This window comes from Lathamus discolor, chromosome 2, assembly GCF_037157495.1.
Source record: "Lathamus discolor isolate bLatDis1 chromosome 2, bLatDis1.hap1, whole genome shotgun sequence".
NCBI lineage: Eukaryota > Metazoa > Chordata > Aves > Psittaciformes > Psittacidae > Lathamus > Lathamus discolor.
This window is the reverse complement of record NC_088885.1, coordinates 25791689-25811319: the sequence shown is the minus strand read 5'-3', so window position 1 is coordinate 25811319 and position 19631 is coordinate 25791689. Positions and strand designations below refer to the sequence as shown.

Genomic DNA, 19631 nt, shown 5'->3' with positions numbered 1-19631 from the left:
GTATCATTGTAAATGTTTTTAGTTTCTCTTCCCATTTTTTTTATTTTTACCAAAAAAATGAGGTGTGTTTGCAGTGAGTGTTGCTAGAGGCTTTTTTCAAGCAACTACAAAAATATAATGACATTCTTTTTTCAGTGTTTTATTGGGAATTTGGGGCTTTTTTTTCATGGACATTTATAAGCTTAGGTCTGAATGTGCAGATAGAAAAAAAGGATTTTGGCTGAAAATGGGCAGTGAAAACAGAAACAGGAAAAGAAATAATAGAACATTTATGGGTGAGGTGAGGTGAGAAAGTCCATATCATTCTAGTAAATTGCAGAGATACTACATGAGTAATATCTCAATAAGCAAGGCTGGTTTCAAGATGACATTTATTGCCAACAAGAGTAGAACTTACCGCTGCTTACTTGAGGTAGCCTGAGCATAAGCACCACCCTGTCCTCCCCTGCCCTGGGTGCGTTGTCCCTGTGGGAAGATTGGAAGGACAACTGCTGAGATGAGAAATGGTGACTCCTGTGATTTCTGGTGGTCGTTCACACTACAGCAAGAACAGCTCATCAGATGTAAAGCTATATGTTGTACTTTCTCCCCCAGTAAAAATGGGACTACTACAATGGGATACCCACGTGACGCAGAGTTTTGCACTGAGCTGTGTTGCTGCAAAGCTTGTGTTCCGTTGTAGGTCATTTGTGGTTAGGTGCAGTGTTGGCGGTATGTCTTAGTAGATCTGTTACTGATGATGCAGCCTTTGCATTTCCCCTGGCAAGCCTTGCAAGTTCATGAAGGGGCCTCCTGAAGTCACCTTCGAGATGGTGATGCCCTGTAGAGATCAGAGTTCTTAAGTGCCTCTGAATTAGCAAATGTGTTTTGCCTACAGAAGGCTTTACCCCTCTGCCTCACCTGGTGAATAACTTGAGGGGGATTGTAGATGTTTGGACAACATTAACATTCTTTGCTGTTTATCTGAAGATGGGAAAGCAGCCTAAAAAATCATAAGAACAAATTGTCTTCTACGGTATTTTAGTTCTAGTCTAGTGGGAACATCAGGAGAATTGACGTATTTGTAATGTTTCTATTTCTAGTTTTTGAGCCTTGTCAGGGCATACAGAGGTATATAAACATGTGAATTAGAATGGAACTGAATCTCAGAGCTGACTTCAGTAATGAATAAAATCCTTATGTGTTGGTTTGTTTGTTTCTTGGTACGTAGGTGTGGATTCTGACTCATCTGCCTATTTTAAAACAGTTTTGTGCCTTTTTTCTCCTGTGACTCAACTTCAGCCATTTCATTGTAAATTATTACAGCTATTGAAAGGGAACTTTCCTGAGAAGGAAGTTGCATTTAAATTAAATGGCCTGTTGCAACCACTTTGCTACTGTCAATCTTTTATCCCAACCAGAAAGGATTAAAGATGTCTTTGCAAGTCTTATGCAACTTGGAGAGCTCAGCTGATCTGCCTGAACTTTGGAAAACTGAAGTTGCTTCTGTGCCTTACCACAAGTTTGAAGCAAGCATAATTAAGATAAACTGATCTGGCTATCAGTAACATAACATTATCAACATTGTTAACTACCATTTTTGTAATCTGTGTACTCCCTCAGTGGAGCTCTAGTTTCCAAGTACAATAACTCTTGGGCTTCCTTGATAGTTCTTTCACTTTCCAAACATTTTGTAAGCTAGAGAAAAGGATTACAGTCCTGGTTACGTGTTTCATGTATTTTATATAGCCATATAACATTTCTAAAATAGGAAAAAATTTTTAAGGAGTAATGGCTCAAGTGATCTAAGAGTTTCTTCAGCTGCAGTTCTGGTGCTAGAAAACTAGAAAGGGGAATCAGAAGGAAAGTGGCCCCAGTTATTTTTCAGCAGCCTAAGAGAGGAAAAATAAAGATACTGCAACACTGAACAGTGTAGAAATTTCAGTCTCTGTAGAGTTGCCTGTTCTTACGAGGAAATAACAAATGACTCAAGCACTGGTCAGAAAGTCATAAAGGTGATCTTAAGTGTTTTCTCACAAAATTTCAGAATAATCCCCAACTTTTATTTATTTAAAATTTATACCATTCTGGGGGTTGACAGCTTTATATAATACTTCAAAAAGCAACATAAAAGTAGTCTTCTCCAATGTTTTAAATATTAGACTATGTAATGATTTTGGTGTGGTGTTCAATAGATTTTTTTTTTTAAGAATACTTGTAATACTGGTTTCAGTGAGAAATGAGTCTTAACAGCAGTGAAGTTATCTAAGATAACTGAGGAATTGTTTGTTGGATAAGCTACAAGTCCAGATGTCCAAAAGAATTAGGTCTAAAATAGAAAACAGCAAATATTCATGTAAAAATACTCCATCTCACTTAACATGCAAAACATAGATTGGATATTTTTAAAAGGTTCCTTCTTTTCTTTGTTCATCTAAAAAATGATTTCTCTTGACTTTCTTGTTCTGAGACAGCTTCAAAGAATCAGTTTGTGAGGTCCTTGGAGTCAGAACCTGGTGATAACATGGTGTTACTGAATGAGATTCTCAACGCTTCCTCCCCAGACGATGGGGAATTCAGCAAAGAGTGGACAGCTGTTTTTGGACAGGTTGCACTTGCTGATCTCACCGTGAACTCTTCAGCTGGAGATATGGAAAGTACTTCATCATCTGTGGCCCCAACACCATCAGGCTACTTGCCGTCACAGCTGTTAGACCAAAACATGAATGACTTGCAGTCATCTTTACATGGTGAGAACTCATCTTGTTCTGCTAGTGTTTCAGTTTTAGGTTTTAGGGTATGGGTTTCTGCTATGCAGAAGCTTATGTGACAGCTTATGTTGTGCCATAGCTGCAGAAACCTTCAAGTTAAAGTACAGTGTGGCCTGTAGAAAAAAATGTGAGTAGCGTATTTGGTTTTCTAGCTGTACGCATTCCATGTTTGTGAATGAAGTACCCAAAACCTGAAGTCAAAATTACTGTCTTGAATGTTTTCATTGAGTTTCTGAAATGTTTTGGAGGCCTTTGAGATTTTTTTTTTTTCCCCTGTAACAGAAAATCTGCTTGAGTTGGTTTTACTGTTTAATTCACAACTGTCTCTGTTAAGGGGCCAAAGAACCAAAAATTATTACTGTATTTTGTCTGGGAATACTATTTTTAAACAACTTGGTGAAAATCAGTTGCAGTCATTAATTTCCTGGGTTTTTTGTTTTGTTGGTTTGGTTTGGGTTTTTTTCCCCTAAAGCATCCCATACTGTTGTGTGCAGGGTTATGGCTAAGGATAGAATGGGTTGTCGCATCCTAGCAACCATACAGGTGGATTCCTCTTTTAGGCTGGTTATCAACTCTTTCTTTGAGAGATGCAACTCTTTCTTTCCCTTTTATTCTATACAGTTCATTTTCTTGGGTTTTCCAAGCTGCTGCTGGGAGGAGAGGAAAGAGGGGGGAAACTAGGGCAGAGCTTTCCTGCTGCTGTTTTGGCTTTGAGGAAGGGAGGGAGGAAAGCAGACTGGTGATAACCAGCCAACAGCAACTACCTTCGTCCTCCCCACAGTCCTGCTAGATTTCTCCTAGGGCTTTGCAGGCTAGAGGAAGACCTTGCCTTTTTAGGCTCTAACCCAAGTAATTTAAATCTCATCTGGGCAAGAGTGATGTAAGAAAGACTAGCAGACTGATTCCGTCCTGAAGATGACTTCTTGGAACCCATGCAGCTGGTATAATCATACGTGATGTAAAATGACCTGGGACATTTTGGCAAGAACAAAGGCAGCAAATGTACCTTATAAATACAGTTACCACCAGCACCCCTAAAGCCAGATACTTGTGTTCACTGACTTCAGCGTTTAGATGGAAACTGGGGGAGCGAAATTTGCAACGATGTGCAGTTTTAGATGAATTTTTATGATGAGGTCATGCATACACGAGTATGATTGATAGAGTGAAGAGGGACCAGAAGAGTGTAGGATTTGACCTCATAAAATATGAGCTGAAAAAAAATCAAGAGGTTTAGTCATTGCATTGTCAAATTAAACAGTTTGTGACAGAAGCAGACATGGTATCTTTTGAAAGGGAAAAAAAGAACAATGAAAAAAACCTTTTCTTGATACAGAGATGTAAAGAGATTTTAAGCAAAGTACTTAAAATAGCAACAGAAATATGGGATTTAATTTTTTTCAGAGTTTTTACATATTTTTATATGTAAACATGTTTTTGAAGGAATAATATTTTTGAGGTGGAGATGAAAAACGGGCTGGGTATCCTTTCTGAGGCTGTTGATATAGCTCTCATTTGCACAAGACACTGGCATTGTCTGTGCTGTTTGCACTTCAAAATCTGAGTTCACGTATTTTGCATTCAAGGAACGCTACAAGTGGAAAATCCATTCCAGTCAACATGCTATCCCAAAACCTTTTTGAATAAGAAAAGGAATAAATCTGAATTGGAAGAATAAAACATGTTGATGTTTCCAAATGAACTTCCAAGGTTTTGGCAAAGATTGTAGTAATTGATCTACTGGCATTTGAAAACTCAGGGCTAATCAGCTGAGTGATTGTTTCTGATAATCACCATGTTCCCAGTTGACTCTGGTTGCCATGTAAAATTCATCTTTTAAACTAACTTTCATAGACTGTTTTCCTTTTTAAGTTTTGTATTTCTCATTTTCTAACAGAAGGTGAAATTATGGCCATTTTATATCTTGTCAAATCTCAGATTTAATCTTAAACTGCATTTCACTTCACAGCATTTCTTTCATAATCTGATTTTATCAACAAATGTGGAAACAGAGACTTTATTTCTTTTTTAACCAAATACTAAACATATCTCAACACCCAAGTTGCAAATATTAGAATAAGTGAATTAGGGATATTTTTACTGAGCACTTGTGATACATCTCCACACTTTCTTTTTTTTTTCCTCCTAATTGGTAGGATTGCTTAATAATTATTCAGTGTGAGGTGCTACACTAGAGCCTCAATGTTGCATACTTCCTGTGTGAATTTGGCCTTAAGACCCTAAAGATTCTTAAAACTCACATGCTTAACTTTAAGCACATTAACTTTTCTATTAACTTCAGTGGGATTACTTACCTATTTTATGTTAAGCATGCTCATAAATCTTTGGGGCTTTGTTTTCTCTCTGCCTCAGATCTTAATCTGTAAAACAGGCACAATGCTATGCAGGTTATAAACTGTTATGGTCAGGAATTCCCAGCTCGGATTTTTTTCTGGCTGTATTTATAGGCAGGATCTAGCACAATGAGATTTTGAGTTGCTATAAGACTACCAGATGCTGGTTTAAAATACATATAATTGTGTGTGTGTATGTGTGTGTGTGTGTATATAAGAAACAAAGCATGCTCCCAAGAAATCTTTTATATGCTACTCCATTTGCAGCTTTGTAGTTTGGTTGTCTTTTCACTTTTTCAGCATTAGCTTTCTCTTTCATGAAGGTTATAGCTTCATTTAATTATTCAGACCACTAAGGGCTCCTCTTTATCTTCCCTACATGTGCATCTATTCTAGTTGGTAAGAAAATGTGCAGCTTACCATTTCCATTTCTAAATTTAATTGTGGTAGCATTTGTGAAGATGCTAGCTAAAAAGTAAGCTGTTTGGTTTCCTTGATGTCTCAGCAATAATCTTTTGTCTAGTCATGTAACAAAGCCATCCTGTGAACAGGCAAACCAGAACAGGCTTAGGACCTGCAACTGTTTTCAAGTTGATAGGCTGCAGTTGGTTTTGTTTGTTCTCTGTAGCTCATTGTGAGTGGACACTAAAAACATAATTCATGAAAGTATTTAATAAAAATTCTGGCAGACTTTCCAGGTACTTTCATAGGTGGTAAGTTAATTATGAAAGCATCACAACTTTTCTGAAACATTTTTGGTTGGATGATTTTGTTGCTGCTATTAGGTTCTTTTTGTTTCCTAAGTGGTACTTAAGCTACCTGTGTTTCAATGAACAGAAAACCAGACCACAGCATCTCTCCCTAGGGATTTACCCAGCCTTTGTCCAGGGACTCAAAAGGAGGGCTCCAAAACAGTTAAGTGGTCTGCAGTGTTTTGTTCTGTGTTTGCCAGTCTCATCAGTGTAAATCAACATCAGTGAGGTCTGGGGCAGCCAACTCCCGATCTCACTGAAGTCACTGGGACTTGTACAGAAAGTTTCAAGGCAGCACTCCCATTCATTTCTATGAAATTAGGATTTGGCCCTATTCACTTAAGCCATTTGATTTATCCATTGCCATCCATTGACATGTGAAAACACTTTCTAGCAATGCATCTTCAAACAACCCCAAAGCACTACAGTTTACTGTAGTTTTGTGTAATGTCCTCTGCCATACTCCTCATTTGTAACACAAGCAGAGAAAATGCCTGGAAAAGTATGTCATTCTGAAGTGTTAGGGCCATACTTTTCATTATTTATGATTAAAATTTTCTTATTTGAAAGAGTAAACTGCAAAATCTCTTTATCAGGGGGCACAGGCTAACTCATAAGCCTTTATCACCCTTGCCTAGAACAAACATATGTGAGCACTTCACATCCAGATTTTGAAGAACTTTTTTATTTGTTTCCTTAGAGATACAGAGGATATTTGTGGCTTTAAATTTTCTTCTTAATTCGTGTGATTTTATACAAACACTGTTCTTGCCACTTTTTAATAACACACCTTGAGCTTCAGATCTTTTATATTCAAGGTAAGGCTAAAGAGTGATGAGAATAATCATAGTGAGGAATGGGTTTTGTGACTCATATGGCTGTTAGAGTAACTGTCAGTAAAGTACAGCAACTGGGTACCAGTATCTGATGGGGGTGGGGGGGTGGGGGGGGGAATACAAAGAGGTTAGAAAAGTATGTGAAAGCATGAACTTGTAGAAAAAACAGACTGAATAAGGAAATGCTAACTGTCTACAGATGAGTATCCTGTTTGTTCATACGGCAGAGTTAGATATACCAGATCCCTGAGATGGATGGATGGGTGGATAATTAATCAGGTATACTTAAAGGAGATGTTACTGAAAGTAGGAATGTGACCTCCAGTCTTCTAAATGTGATAAAGCATGAGAATTTAAGTATCTTAAGCCAAGGATAAAAATGCTTGGTTTTTTCCTAATACATTTCTGAACTAGGGGTACCCCCCTCTACTTCATTTTCCTTAGTTCATCTGGCATCACTAACTGTATTTATCATTACTCTCTTGTAGCTATGGAATATGCATATAAGAACAAAAAATTGTTAATACCCAGTTTCACTTTTTCCTGCATAGTTACTCTTTTTCTGATGAGATGACCCTTTCAGATGAAGAACAAAGAAATGCTCCATTAAACCCTAGTTTTAAGTTAACTCAAAGTAGTGCATCTTGAATTCAATTCTTCAAAGTGCTTTTCAAGAATTATTTTTTTTCCATAATTAATTATTTCAAAATTAACTAAAAAATCTGGGGTCTCCAAATATTTTTTTCTGGAATAGTTGACAAAATGGAATTGTTTGGAACTGTACAGAAAGGTGGAGAAAATGTTTAGCGTACGTGATATTTTCACCCAAATGTAAGTGATACTCTTCTCCCTGTGGCTGTGCTTGACTTAACTGCTGTACTAGCCTTTCAGTGAACAAGTATTAACTGTGATTAGATAAAATAAACAAGAGAAAATCTTCTTGTTTACCCAAGTTAAAGGTTTGAAAAGAATACAGTTGCCTGAATCTAGAGGTGAGGGAACTGATCCACAGATATTCTTTTCTTAAGGATAAAGGAAGTATCTGAAAGTGTCTGAAGTATCTGGCTGCAGATTTCTTGTGTACAAGGAAAGATATTAACAACCATAACCATAAATGTAATGTTTTGCTCAGTTGTGTGGTGTGTGCATCGTGCTGCCAGACACTTAGAGTTAACAAAGTCATTTTTCATGCTAATGCTGTTGTATTATTGAATTTTAGGATGGGCAGCTAACAGTGTGAGCCCGCCATCTATACCCCAGCCAGCACAGAAACCAAACAGCCTGAATGTGAACGCTAACAAGACACCCCCCTTAAGAGGTGATTCAGTCATTTATTTTTTCAATTACTTTGCTTTTCCTTTTTAGCTGTGACTCTTGTGTCTTTCCAGTTACTCTATCTTCTAGCTACTCTATCTTAATAAAACCTATATTTACAGTAATTACATGTCAATGAGCTTGTGCTCACTAATGAATCACTTTGTTTCGGTGCTGATTATGTGTGTATGTATTTCTTTGGTAGGCTTCAGTGCTTGTAGTAAGTCAGGAGGGTACTTTGTGTTACTATGTAACGAGTGAGTTGAAACTACAGTTTCTTCTACTACTTTAATTTTCAGTCACACAGAATAGCATCTGCATGCACTTTGTCTATGCTGAACAATGTTTTGAAGCTCTAGGAGGATACTGTGGCTAAAATACAGGCTACTGGTAAGGCAGAAGAGCCCTAATTGCAAATTTTGTTGATAACATACATCATATCAGTAATCATCTGTTATGAAACTTCATTCACTTTATGCAACTGAGCCAAGAGTGCGTAGTCCTGCCATCTACTGACACAAAGCCATGCTGATTTTGACTAGGGTTTTCTGGATAAATGAACCAAAAATACGTTGAATCCTTATTGCTGGTTTGTAGCCTGTTCTATGCATTCGCGTTTGATCAGAGGCTACGTCAAAGATGTTCAGTTCAGAAGAAGAGTAACTTGTTTTTCTTCCCCTGCCTCCTGGGATTAAAAGACTGATGTTTTTCAGCTCAGCTAAACAACAAAAGAGGGTTAAGGTGTTTTGGAAGCTCTTTTGGAAATGAGTGTGATACAACAGCCGTGGTGCTTCACCAGAAAAAAGGAACAGCCTTCAGCTGCTTTGAAACCTGTGTTTATGGAAAATGGCAGATCCTTCAGCCTTGCAGAGCCTGAGATGAATGTCATGCCAGGCAGAGTCTATTTTACCCATAAATTCCTTGTGTCAGAAGGAATGCTTTTGTGCAACGTCATCTCTCTGAGCTGAAGAGCACAACTTACTTCACTATCAGTACAATACTTATTTTAATATCAGTATAATTAAGCATAGGGTCACAAAAAACAAAGCAAGTGATGATGGACCTTCCTTATAGCAGCCAAAATTGTCACTGCTTTAACCTGAACATCTGCTCTGTTGGAATAAGAGAAGGTATGAGACCTCTCTGAAATCTGCAAATCAGTATAGACACATAGGTGCGATAGTCCAGCTCCTGTTGGACCAGTTCCTGGCTCACTTTTTTTATAAAAATCAAATAATACACTAATACTAGAAGCTGTATTTGGGACTGGCTCTCAAACATATCCCCTCTCTCTCCAACCAATACCTTCCCATTAAACTTTGTTCCAAATGTGTAATGACCTTGTGTGGTCATATATGGGGGGGACAGAACAGTTGCACGAACTGGATTTAGACGAAAGAGTTTAGTCCTGTAATAGAGGTTGAAAGTAAAATTTGCTCTCACTTTCCTTTTACTTTGTTACAGGCATGCAGGTACATTACACACAAATAAAATAACTTTTGTGAAACGAAGCTAGACAGGGTGAGATTATTTCTGCTTTTAAGTAAAGCATTCCTGTACTTACCATGGTAGGAGGCATACAAAATGTACAAGCAGACAGATGTAAAACATTTATTCTTACTAAAGTTCTACATTCAGTTAAAAGTAGTGTTTTAAAATGCCATCACTCATTCCGATTTTCTTCTCAGAAGTGCCCTTAGTAATTAATTAGACAATAGCATAGCATTTGTTTGACCTCAGTCAAACATTCAGTCAGTTTTGTTTTAAAATAGCTGACAAGTCTGCACTTTTTTCTTTTTGCTTGTTTTTTTTTTTTTTTCCAGAACCTACAAAGAATCCTAAAGACTTGACTGCCTGGTTCAGTCTCTTTGCTGACCTTGACCCATTATCCAATCCTGATGCTGTTGGGAAAACTGATAAGGAACATGAATTGCTTAATGCATGACTCAGCTGCCTATGGTAACTCACATTCTTCCATTCATCAACACTATTTTGGAGTTTAAAAAAAAAAACCTAAATGAAAATTAGTATGCTGTTGTGAAACTATGAAGTATGTGCCATGATAATAAAGGGAATGAATCCCCTTTTATATAGGTACAGTTATTTGCTCTTGTTTTGTACAAAGAGTTCGCATTTATTTTCTACGTGGATTTACAAAAATGAGGTTAAGAATTAGGGCAGATTTCTTGCCAAATTAGATTATCTGCTGAAACACTGTCTTTGCCTGAGGTGATACAAAGCTAACACTGGAGTGAAATACAAATTGCAGACCTATTTTTTTATAATGTTTCTTGAGTCAATAAAAAACAATATGTAACTGGGGAGGCTGCATGAGTCAGACATCTATCATGTATATAAAATATATATCAATGCTCTGTTAAAATGCCAACTAAATTTGTTTTGTTAGTACTTGCAGTAAAAAACCTGTGCCAGGGCTAATTATTGAAGAAATGCAATTGAGTCCATGCAGCCATGGAAATTGCACCCTTTCTGATTTAACTTATTAGACAAACTGCACTACATAAATAGAAGTCATGCCCAGCAGGCTTCTTTTCTGAGGTTTCTCTCATTGCACCAACAGAGTTTACACCTGTTTGCAGAAGTTTCTGACAACCAATGCTTTACCATGCTTTCGAAACATTCATATTTCTGTTGGGAGTATTTTTCATCCAGTTTCTTTCTGAAGCATGTGTCATTTAGAGCTTGCTGTGACATTAACTCTTTAATAAAATGATTTTGACAAAAAGGACCTTTTATTCCCACTGGAATGCTGGTGCACTGTTGAATTGGTACGTAACAAGCATCTGAGAATAAAACATATGACCAGTTTTTATACAGTACCTAATAACTCGCCCTGTTTCAGAATAGTAATCCAGTAGGACAGTAAGAAAATTTGAACTCATTCGGTGTCCCTTTGCCTCTCCACTCTCATTTTACAGCAAAGGAAGGGAAAAAGGATGGGGCAGTAGTCATTTAAGAGCACAAGTTGTGTGTGCTGTACTTTTGCAATTTATTATATTTGGCCTTTTTTTAATTCAGTTTATTTTCCTTTTATGTTGGGGAAGCTTTTTGCTACCAGTTAACTGTACACTCAGGTAGACTCATGGTCTATTAGATAACTAAATACCTGCACTGGAAACATGAAAATAGCTATATAAACATAGAAGTTAACTGAATTGACCTGCTTCTTTTCAAATGCAGCACACATCATTGACGGCCACACTAAGCAGCATTAATGTGCACTTGACAGCTCCTAGCTAAAACACTACATACTGTGACTATGGGGGTTGGACTGACCAGAGTTCATCTGGCTGAACCTTCACAGCACGTTTGAAACACCCCTGTTCAAAACTGTAGGCCTGGGAGTGTCAAGGTACTTCAATTTTTGCCAGAGAAATTCTTCAGATGTTTAGCAGAATATTTGCATGTACAACAGTTGTCTCTCTGTGCAGTACCCGACCCACCCGTGTTACCAGCACTGAGGCTGGTAACGAAGGCATAGAAGCTGACGCAAACATCTGACTGTTTCTACAGATAAAACTTGATTCCTTCCACAGCGTTTCCTGGTGTTTGGTACTGGCAGCCCCTTGCTCAATAAGCTGTCTTTTGTAGGATGCATAACCTTCTTGAGCATTGCGGGGGTAGCCTGAACTCTTGACTTTGTGCTTCAGCCTCTGGCAGTAAATAAGACATCTACACAAAGTGGATTAACTGGGAAATACCTAAGGTTTATGCTGGGATGCATTTACGCTTATGAGTCCTAGTTTGCACTCATAACATGGGATTTTGCCCAAAGTCCTCTTCATCTCAAACTGTAATTATCTGCAATGCCAGAAATATTAGCAGCTCAAGGGATAGACAGGCTGCTTTTCAGTCCAGCTGGGTTACCACTGAAATCATAAAACAGATTCTTGCAACTTTAAGCAAGTCTGTGGTTGCTAAATTTGCTCTGGATTACATTTGCCTTGATAGTTGCTAAAACACTTCTGGACAATCTACTCTAGCATTTTTAGTAGCTGAAGCAGTTAGGCTAAAAGCAAAGATGAGGCTGTACTGCCTTCAAAACAGCTAATTAACTCTTCTTTAAGACATTACAAAGTGTTTGGGTTTGGTTTTTAGGTCGCAGATTTTAGACTTTCAGGATTTAAATTAAAAAACAAAAAAGCTCCTGTCTTGATTGGAACAATTAAGGGCATTGCACAAGTTCAGCTATGAATCCTCATAATGATTTTAGGTAGAAAAACATCTGAATGATTGTCCCTTTTACACAAGAAGAATATGGCTGCAGGGTTGTTTTCTTCTCCCTCCTCCCCCCAGCCTGCACTACTAATAAGTTCATATTAAGGTTCCTTGTAGTATGTAATTTTTGAAAGTAACTTTAACTTTGAGTTCTCAGTCTCTGCCCTATGCATTTTTTTTCACACTTTCAAATGAGAAAAAAAAAAAAAAAGGAGCCAAAGGTATTTAAAATATGATTAATTTTGCTTAAAGAAAAGCAGTTGAAATCCCGATGCACAATGCATTATTATAGTGAACATTTATTGAGCTGCAAACTAGAGCAAGAAAGCTAGCATCCTGCAAATAGGCTTTTTTTTTTTTGCCAGGCAAAAATCTTAATTACAGAGTTACAAGCAATACTTCCCTGCTTCTAATGAGGTGTAGGGCACGTGCTTCTCAGCAGTCTGGGCTGCAATGTCACTCCACACCCCAGTGCTGTTGGGAGAGATTTTCTGTGATGTAGCAGGGGGGACAACAGGGTAGTTCATCATCCTGGTGAAGTTACAGATTGATTGTTCTTACCCCCATAACATTCATCTTGATTTAATATGCTTCATTCCCATGGCCTATCCTGGGTTAGTACTGGTTTGTTTTAAAATAAAAACAGCTGCAGAGCCCCTATGGTGGATGAAAACAGAGGTAATTGATTAACTGTCTTTATCAGGAAGTTTATTAAAGTTGATGTAATTGATTTTGGTGAGTTGAGGTTTCTACAAATCTAAGAACAGCTGCTCCAGGGGAACTGGAGCACGCGCTTTGGGAACAGAACAGCTCATAGAGAAAACTAACAAGTAACTTTTTCAAGTAACTTTTCTGGCTTTGTTAAGCAATCAAAATTAACTTCCAACATAGTATGATATGATTTACCTTGTTCCCTTCTACTGGTTCCATATCCAACATTGCATGGGCACGACACTGTTGCATGTCAAAGCGGGACCACTTGGCCACAAGCAACCACCTGCCTTCCCCCAACACCCTTTTTAAAATGGGTGCCCTTCAAATGTTAGGGGCTCCACATGCTGGAAAAAACAGGACTGCTTAAACAACAAGGCAGCTGGGAGTGGAGAAGGAACACAGGAAGCAGGTTTGCTCCAAGTGGGAATAGCAGCAGGCCTACAAGCCCTGACAGCTCCAGGATCAAAGCCTGGAAATGCTCAGTAGAGCCAGAGATTTAACATGAAGACACAGCTCTCAGGTGTTGTGCATCATGATGAGCTTTCCCAGGGCCTCTGTCTCTTCCATTTGACATCACATCCCACCACAGTGTCACGGGATACTGGATGAGCACCACTGAGGAAGCAATGGTGGTTGTTCTGTCCATGCTTGTTGCTAAGAGTATGTGGGGTGGAGTAGCCCCAGGGCAAAGGAAGAGCTGGGAGGACTTATCTTCTCTGAGTGCAGTTCCCAAAGATTTTTCAGACTAGCTGCAAGACACTGACATGGTAAATGTGCAGCCCCTCATCACTTCTCCAGGCTCCCTTCCTGCAGTTACTGCTTCCACCCATATGGTCCAGCACAAGCTGCTTTTTTCTCCCTGTCAGGGGGCACAGGGCAGGCCAGCACAGAAGAGCTGGGCAGTGCAGTTTGGCCCCGCCTTGCTGACTCGCCTCCTCCATGAGGACTAGTTGCAGGCTTTGGACTTGGGCCATAATAAGCCCCAGCCAGCTAGGGACCCAGAGTATTTACAAGGGCTGTTTACAGGTATGTAAGGAACCAAAAATTGAGTCCTCACTGCAGCCCAGGCACACTATCTCATCTAGCATTTGCTGTATATCCCCCTCTGGTTAGCCTACTTTTAGTTTCTGCTCCTTGTAAATGATGTATTTTTAAACAAGCCACTCTATGGGAAGGCAGGAAACAGGCAACAACCAGGCTTGACAGTAGCGAAGCAGCAGAGGGTCTGCCTCATCTGAGAAGCAGAAACGCTAAGACAGTCTAGTGCTGTGCTCTCAAACCAGGTACAAGTAAGCTGCTTCCCACTGCTGGGGCTGCTGGCATCGCTCTGCATGTGCTCGGTGCACAGACACCTGCTGCCATGGTGCACAGGAAGTGAGCCCCATGTCCACACACGCGCACTCCTGTGGGTTCTATGGTCAAACAGGCCATGCAGGTTCAGCAAATTTGGCCTTGGGAACCCATCCAGGCTCTAGCTCCAAGGCACACTGACATTACAGTCAATCAGACCATTACCCAGGTGTTCATTAACAGTGCTCTCCTAAGCATAAAATTGACTTTTCTCCTCATTGACTAATTAGAAACCAGTATAATCTTCCCTTTAAGTAATACAAAGTATTTCCCTGCACAGGAGCCCACCATGTTAGACATGGTGGAGTGAGTCCAGAGTAGGGCAGGAAGATGCTCTGAGGTCTGGAGCACCTCTGCTACGGAGACAGGCTGAGAGAACTGGGCTTGTTTAGCCTGGAGAAGAGAAGGCTCTGGGAAGACCTTATATTGGTTTTCAAGATATAAAGGAGGCCTATAAGAAAGACTGAGAGAGACTTTTTACCAGGACCTGAGGATAAGGGCCAACAATTTTGAACTGATAAAGGGGCAGGTTTAGATTAGCTACTAAGAAATTCTCCCCTGTGAGGGTGGTGAGGCCCTAGCACAGGTTGCCCAGAGAAGCTGTGGCTGCCCCATCCCTGGCAGTGTTCAAGGCTGGGCTGGATAGGGCTTTGAGCAACCTGGTCTGGTGGAAGGTGTCCATGGCAGGAGGGCTGGACTAGAAGACCTTTAAAGGTCCCTTTCAACCCAAAAAGTCCCAACCCAAACCATTCTTGCTATAACAAAGCAAGGAGACTGCCATTTGCCGTGCAGCAGCATACAACTCCTATCAAGTGCATCAACTTTTAACTGTTCTACCGTAGCAAAAGCTTGGTGTGTCCAACCTGGTGATTAAGCCACAGTGGAAGGGTACGAAGTTTTTGGTGCTTTCAAAAAGTTACATTTAAATTAAAAAGAGAGAAGCGTGCTGTAGCTTGGAGGTGAAGGTCTGGCTCATTCTATCTGCCAGCTATTTACACTGGTTGCTGTTGGAATCTTTATTGGGTAATGAATACCAAAACGGGAGGAGAAAAAAAGTAGATAAGAAGTGACTACAGACCTACCTCAGCTGTTGAAGAAGTTACAGCCAGTCTTCCCTTCAAACAAAAGTCTTTAACCCACCCCAGAAACCTACTGTAGGGTGTATCTTTTATTTTGGACTTCCACAGCAGTAGGAAAGGCCCCAGGACAGGTGCTGGAAGCCATATGCTTGCTTCATCAACAGGCTGCAGAGAGGAAAAAAACCCTTTAGAAGTGCTGCACAATGAAGTCATCCACCCTGTGTGCATCTAGGTGGGTGGGTAACAGCTGGCTGCAGGAAACGGCACGCTGAATGTAACAGGAGCAGGATCCGACAAGGGGAAAAAAACAAACTCCTGCTATTATTCCATGTGCAATCCTCAGAATGAACCCTTTACATGCAAGATGCAGAAATTAAAATCATGGGCCACTGAAGTAATCACTTTGCTGTTACAGCTGCCTGTTTTTCTGGACTGATTAGTCAGTCTGTGTGGTCTTCCATGGTCATCTCTGCCTTGAACTGGAGTACCAGAGCTTTGTAACACCAGAGTCTGACAGCAGAGCATGACCCTCACCGTGGCAGGGCAATAGCTCGATTTGATTTTCTGAAGACGAGAGAGATCTGAAGAATGGGACAAGCCCTGGAAGGGTTTTTCCTATCTACAGTTCAGCTGGTCTTGGGCTGGTCTGACCTTTCTGCATGGTTGGCCCTGGAACTGGCCATAGCAGCCAGGGCTGCACAGGAGCCAGAGGCACATGAGCAGCCCAAGGCTTTTCCCCCAGAAATGCCAGCCTGTGCTGTTAAGTCACAGAAGCCTGCCCAGGGCTCAGGTCCTTGAGCATCCCAAACCCATCTCAGTGTGGGCCACCACTCCAATGTCCTAGCAGGGCCTTTCCAACTGCAAGAGTCGCCTGTAACGGCACTGATTTGGCTGAAAACTTGGCTAAAAGAAGGAAAGAAAACAGTATTAGAGGCAGCAGAGGTCACACAGGCAGCCTGTGTTAGGGGGCGATGCCAGCAGTGGCTACAGCAATGCCAGAGCCCTTGGGCAGGGCTTGTGGCCACCTCCACTGGATACCAAACCACAGCCAAGCTTACCTGCACAATACACACAGCTGTTACTGCTATTCATGTACGGAAATTATTAGGAAACCCTTAATTAAACAAAATCTTCCTTTTATCAGTCCCTAACCCTCCCTCCTCTCCCCACACCGAGCACTTCACAGCTTTTACTTTCAGCTTTAAGGGAAGCAATCAGGGTCTCCTCGGAGGCCTGAGAGCTCTTGGCTTTCCCAGCTTTTGCCATGTTCATTAGCTATTATCGCTGTGCTTCAAAGGCTGGGTAGACCTCCAGGAGTGCAGCACCATCTCACCACTCACAGTTTAAGCCATGGGAATGGCTTACGAAACAAAACAAAGGGAAACAAGACTAAATAGCAATCAGGCAATCAGGAAGAAAGGCTGCACTGACACTGCTTCAAGGCCCCTGCTCTTACTCCCACCCATTTTAACAGCCCATCCTACTACCAAACACTAAAAGCAGTCAGCAAACACTAAAAATCCATAATGGGTCATTTTCCTACTTGATATTTTCAGGAGCAGATTGAACTGTCTGTCCTGGGGTGGTTTTCAATGAACAGCACAGCTTCGCTGTAAGTGGTTTGGGTTCCCCCTCTGTTCCCCATAAACGCATGAAGTATTTAATGGAGGGCTTAATTGAGTTTGGGGTACATAATGTTGTTTTTTTTGATGGTTGTTATCCAAGTGGAAAAAAAGAAAGTGTTTTAAGATACAGGAAAATGCTTCTATGGCCACAACATAAGTCGTCCTGCTGTGTAGCACTGCCAAAACAAAACAAGTTGCTTTCCACAGGGAGGACTGCCAAAGTGAAGCAAGTGCCTTTCTGCAAGGAAAACTTAATCCAGTATACATACCATCAGCATTGATAAAATCTCTATCAAGGTGCTTATTTTCTGCATCAGGGTTATGAAACAAAACACAGTAAAACTAAAACACAGCACAAATGCCTGAGCCATGATAGTGTCAAGTACCTTGGGGCCAGTCTTACCGTGACTGATGGGCTCATGATGGTTCCTATCCCCAGCTTACTGCTGGGGCCCAAAACACCACTGTGATGCTGCCTGCCTCAAGTCCTGAAGGCTGTAGGAGGCCATGTCACATCCTCTTGGTTTGCAGCAAGGAGCAGGAAACCTCTCCTGGTTACCAGAGATGGTAGAAAGAGACTCCCAGGCAGGAGGGGCAGGCAGAGCCTGTACATACCAGGCTGGGAAATGGAGACCCCCATGATGGTGAAGGTGGGGAGGTGGTGATATTCTGGCACCAGGAGGACAGCTCCTGCTCCACCTGCCCATCTGCATCTACAGAACAGGGCTGCTGCCCTGGGAGCCATGTCCACGAAGCCCCTGCAACTGCCAAGCCCGGACCCAGTGGCTGAATGCAGTGGGCAGCTCTCTGCTGCCAGTCTGACCTGATATCCAGGGAGGTTCCCAGCTTGCTGGGGACTTGTATCCAGGTCATTAAGGAGACAGTGCTGAGTGCCAAAGAGGTGGTCCAGGTTTTGCAAACAAAGGTTGCAAGGTGATGTGGTCAAGACAGACCTTGAAAATGACAAAATAGGCAAATAATGCCAAGACAACAGCACTGTGAGGAGCTGTATTTTCTCTCACTGGGTACAAACCCACATCATGCTACAGCGCTGCACCCAACAGCCTTTCAATTAGGATGCCAGCAAAGAGATAGATGGCAATTGCTAGATGGCCTCATTTGGAGACGGAATGACACTTATCCAGGCTAGTGCTGTATTAGGGCATCCACTATCTTCCTAACCCAAAGAACATCCTATACATACAAATATGCACATACAGGGGTATCCTCCAAATCAGGTTCAGGTAGGGCCTAGGCTGCCTTTGCTTTCTCTTTGATTAGAAAGGCCTACTACCACAATCGTCATCCCCCCACCTTGCCCCCAGGGGTTCAGCATTCCCCTCCAGAAAAGAGTCAAAAAGGACAGAAAGTCCCCCCTAGAGGAAAGCAGGTTCTTAAGCACTGATTTCAGAAAGTGCCTGAACTGTCTCCTTGGCATTCTTCACCAAAACAGAAAGCATGTCTACCACTGTACCCAGCTTCGTTTCATGAGCAACAGCCCCTGAATGAGAAGGCAATCCTTAAAATACACACACATGCCCCATCCAAAATAAAACCATGCAGTGAAAGCCTGTAATACATCTCTCTGTACAGTCAGAGAGATGTAAGGCTACACCTGAAATTTTTTCAGTGACTGACACCTCACGACATACAGTGAGTTAGAATCTAAAGGAATCACAAAAGCAGAGTCAAGGGTATTTTTTTCCCCTGTTTCCTAAACCAAGGTTTAGTTTCCAAAGTCAACACCTTTAGTTTTTAATTTTTCACATGGATGAGTTCTTTCTTCACTATGTAACAAGCCCAGAGATACCACCAGTCTGATGGAAATGCAGGCAGTTACCCCCTGAGAAACCTCTGCATCACAGAGATAGGGCAGGACTAGAAATTCTTATCCAAACACAAATCTGAAAGGAGCAATTGCATCACGCAGCCCTTTGGCACCAAACCTTAACAGGGAGTCTAGTTCCTTTTAGCTTTCTCCTCCATGGAGAAAGAACCTCCTTCCCCCAAAATCTCAAGAGCTCTCAGTTCTCATCTCCTCCTGCAGTAAGCAGTTGGACACCCAGAGTTAGTTACCAAGACATGCTAAGAAGCGTGGGTTTAGATAGCGCTATTTACTTACAGTTTATTTGGAGGAGTAAAAGCAAAAACCAGGGTACAAGAAATCAGTTACCATGGGTATTACTTCACTTAACATACATTGCCCTGAGCAAACCCTGTTTCTCAACCAACAGCTGTACAAATCACTGCAAAGCTTAACCATGCACTTCACTGTGCCCATACACACCGAAAACATCTAACACCCCTCACAAACTTATTTTTCTAGAGATGCCATTATTAGCCTAATTGTGCTGAATTAACAAGCTCAGATCCCCATACAAGGCCAGGGGGAAGATTACATACCTTTCTTTTCTCCCAAGCTCCCAACTCTTCTGCAGGAGCTTCCAGGCTCCAGCTCAAGGCAGCCAATTTAACACCAAGCTTGTTGCAACCTGAGATAAACTTCAAGTTCTTCATAAAAAAGGGGTTATTTCCCTAATCCAGCTCATCTGATTGCTATTTTTTTTTTGTCAATTGAATTTGCAGTTCAACTTGCATGTTCATTGACTTCCACTGTG

At 41.0% G+C, this 19631-nt stretch overlaps 1 protein-coding gene across 4 annotated transcripts in view; it reads left to right on the top strand.

Annotated features, from left to right (window-relative positions):
- The window catches only part of ICA1 (islet cell autoantigen 1), a 73974-nt gene extending 63222 nt beyond the window's left edge, over nucleotides 1-10752 (top strand). For all 4 annotated transcript variants that reach the window (XM_065666209.1, XM_065666208.1, XM_065666207.1 and 1 more), the window contains 3 exons: nucleotides 2454-2729; nucleotides 7912-8010; nucleotides 9830-10752. In XM_065666209.1, the coding sequence (XP_065522281.1) occupies nucleotides 2454-2729; nucleotides 7912-8010; nucleotides 9830-9951 (497 nt within the window). In that variant the 3' untranslated portion in view covers nucleotides 9952-10752. The remainder of the gene's footprint in view (nucleotides 1-2453; nucleotides 2730-7911; nucleotides 8011-9829) is intronic.
- The last annotated feature ends 8879 nt before the right edge of the window (nucleotides 10753-19631 follow it).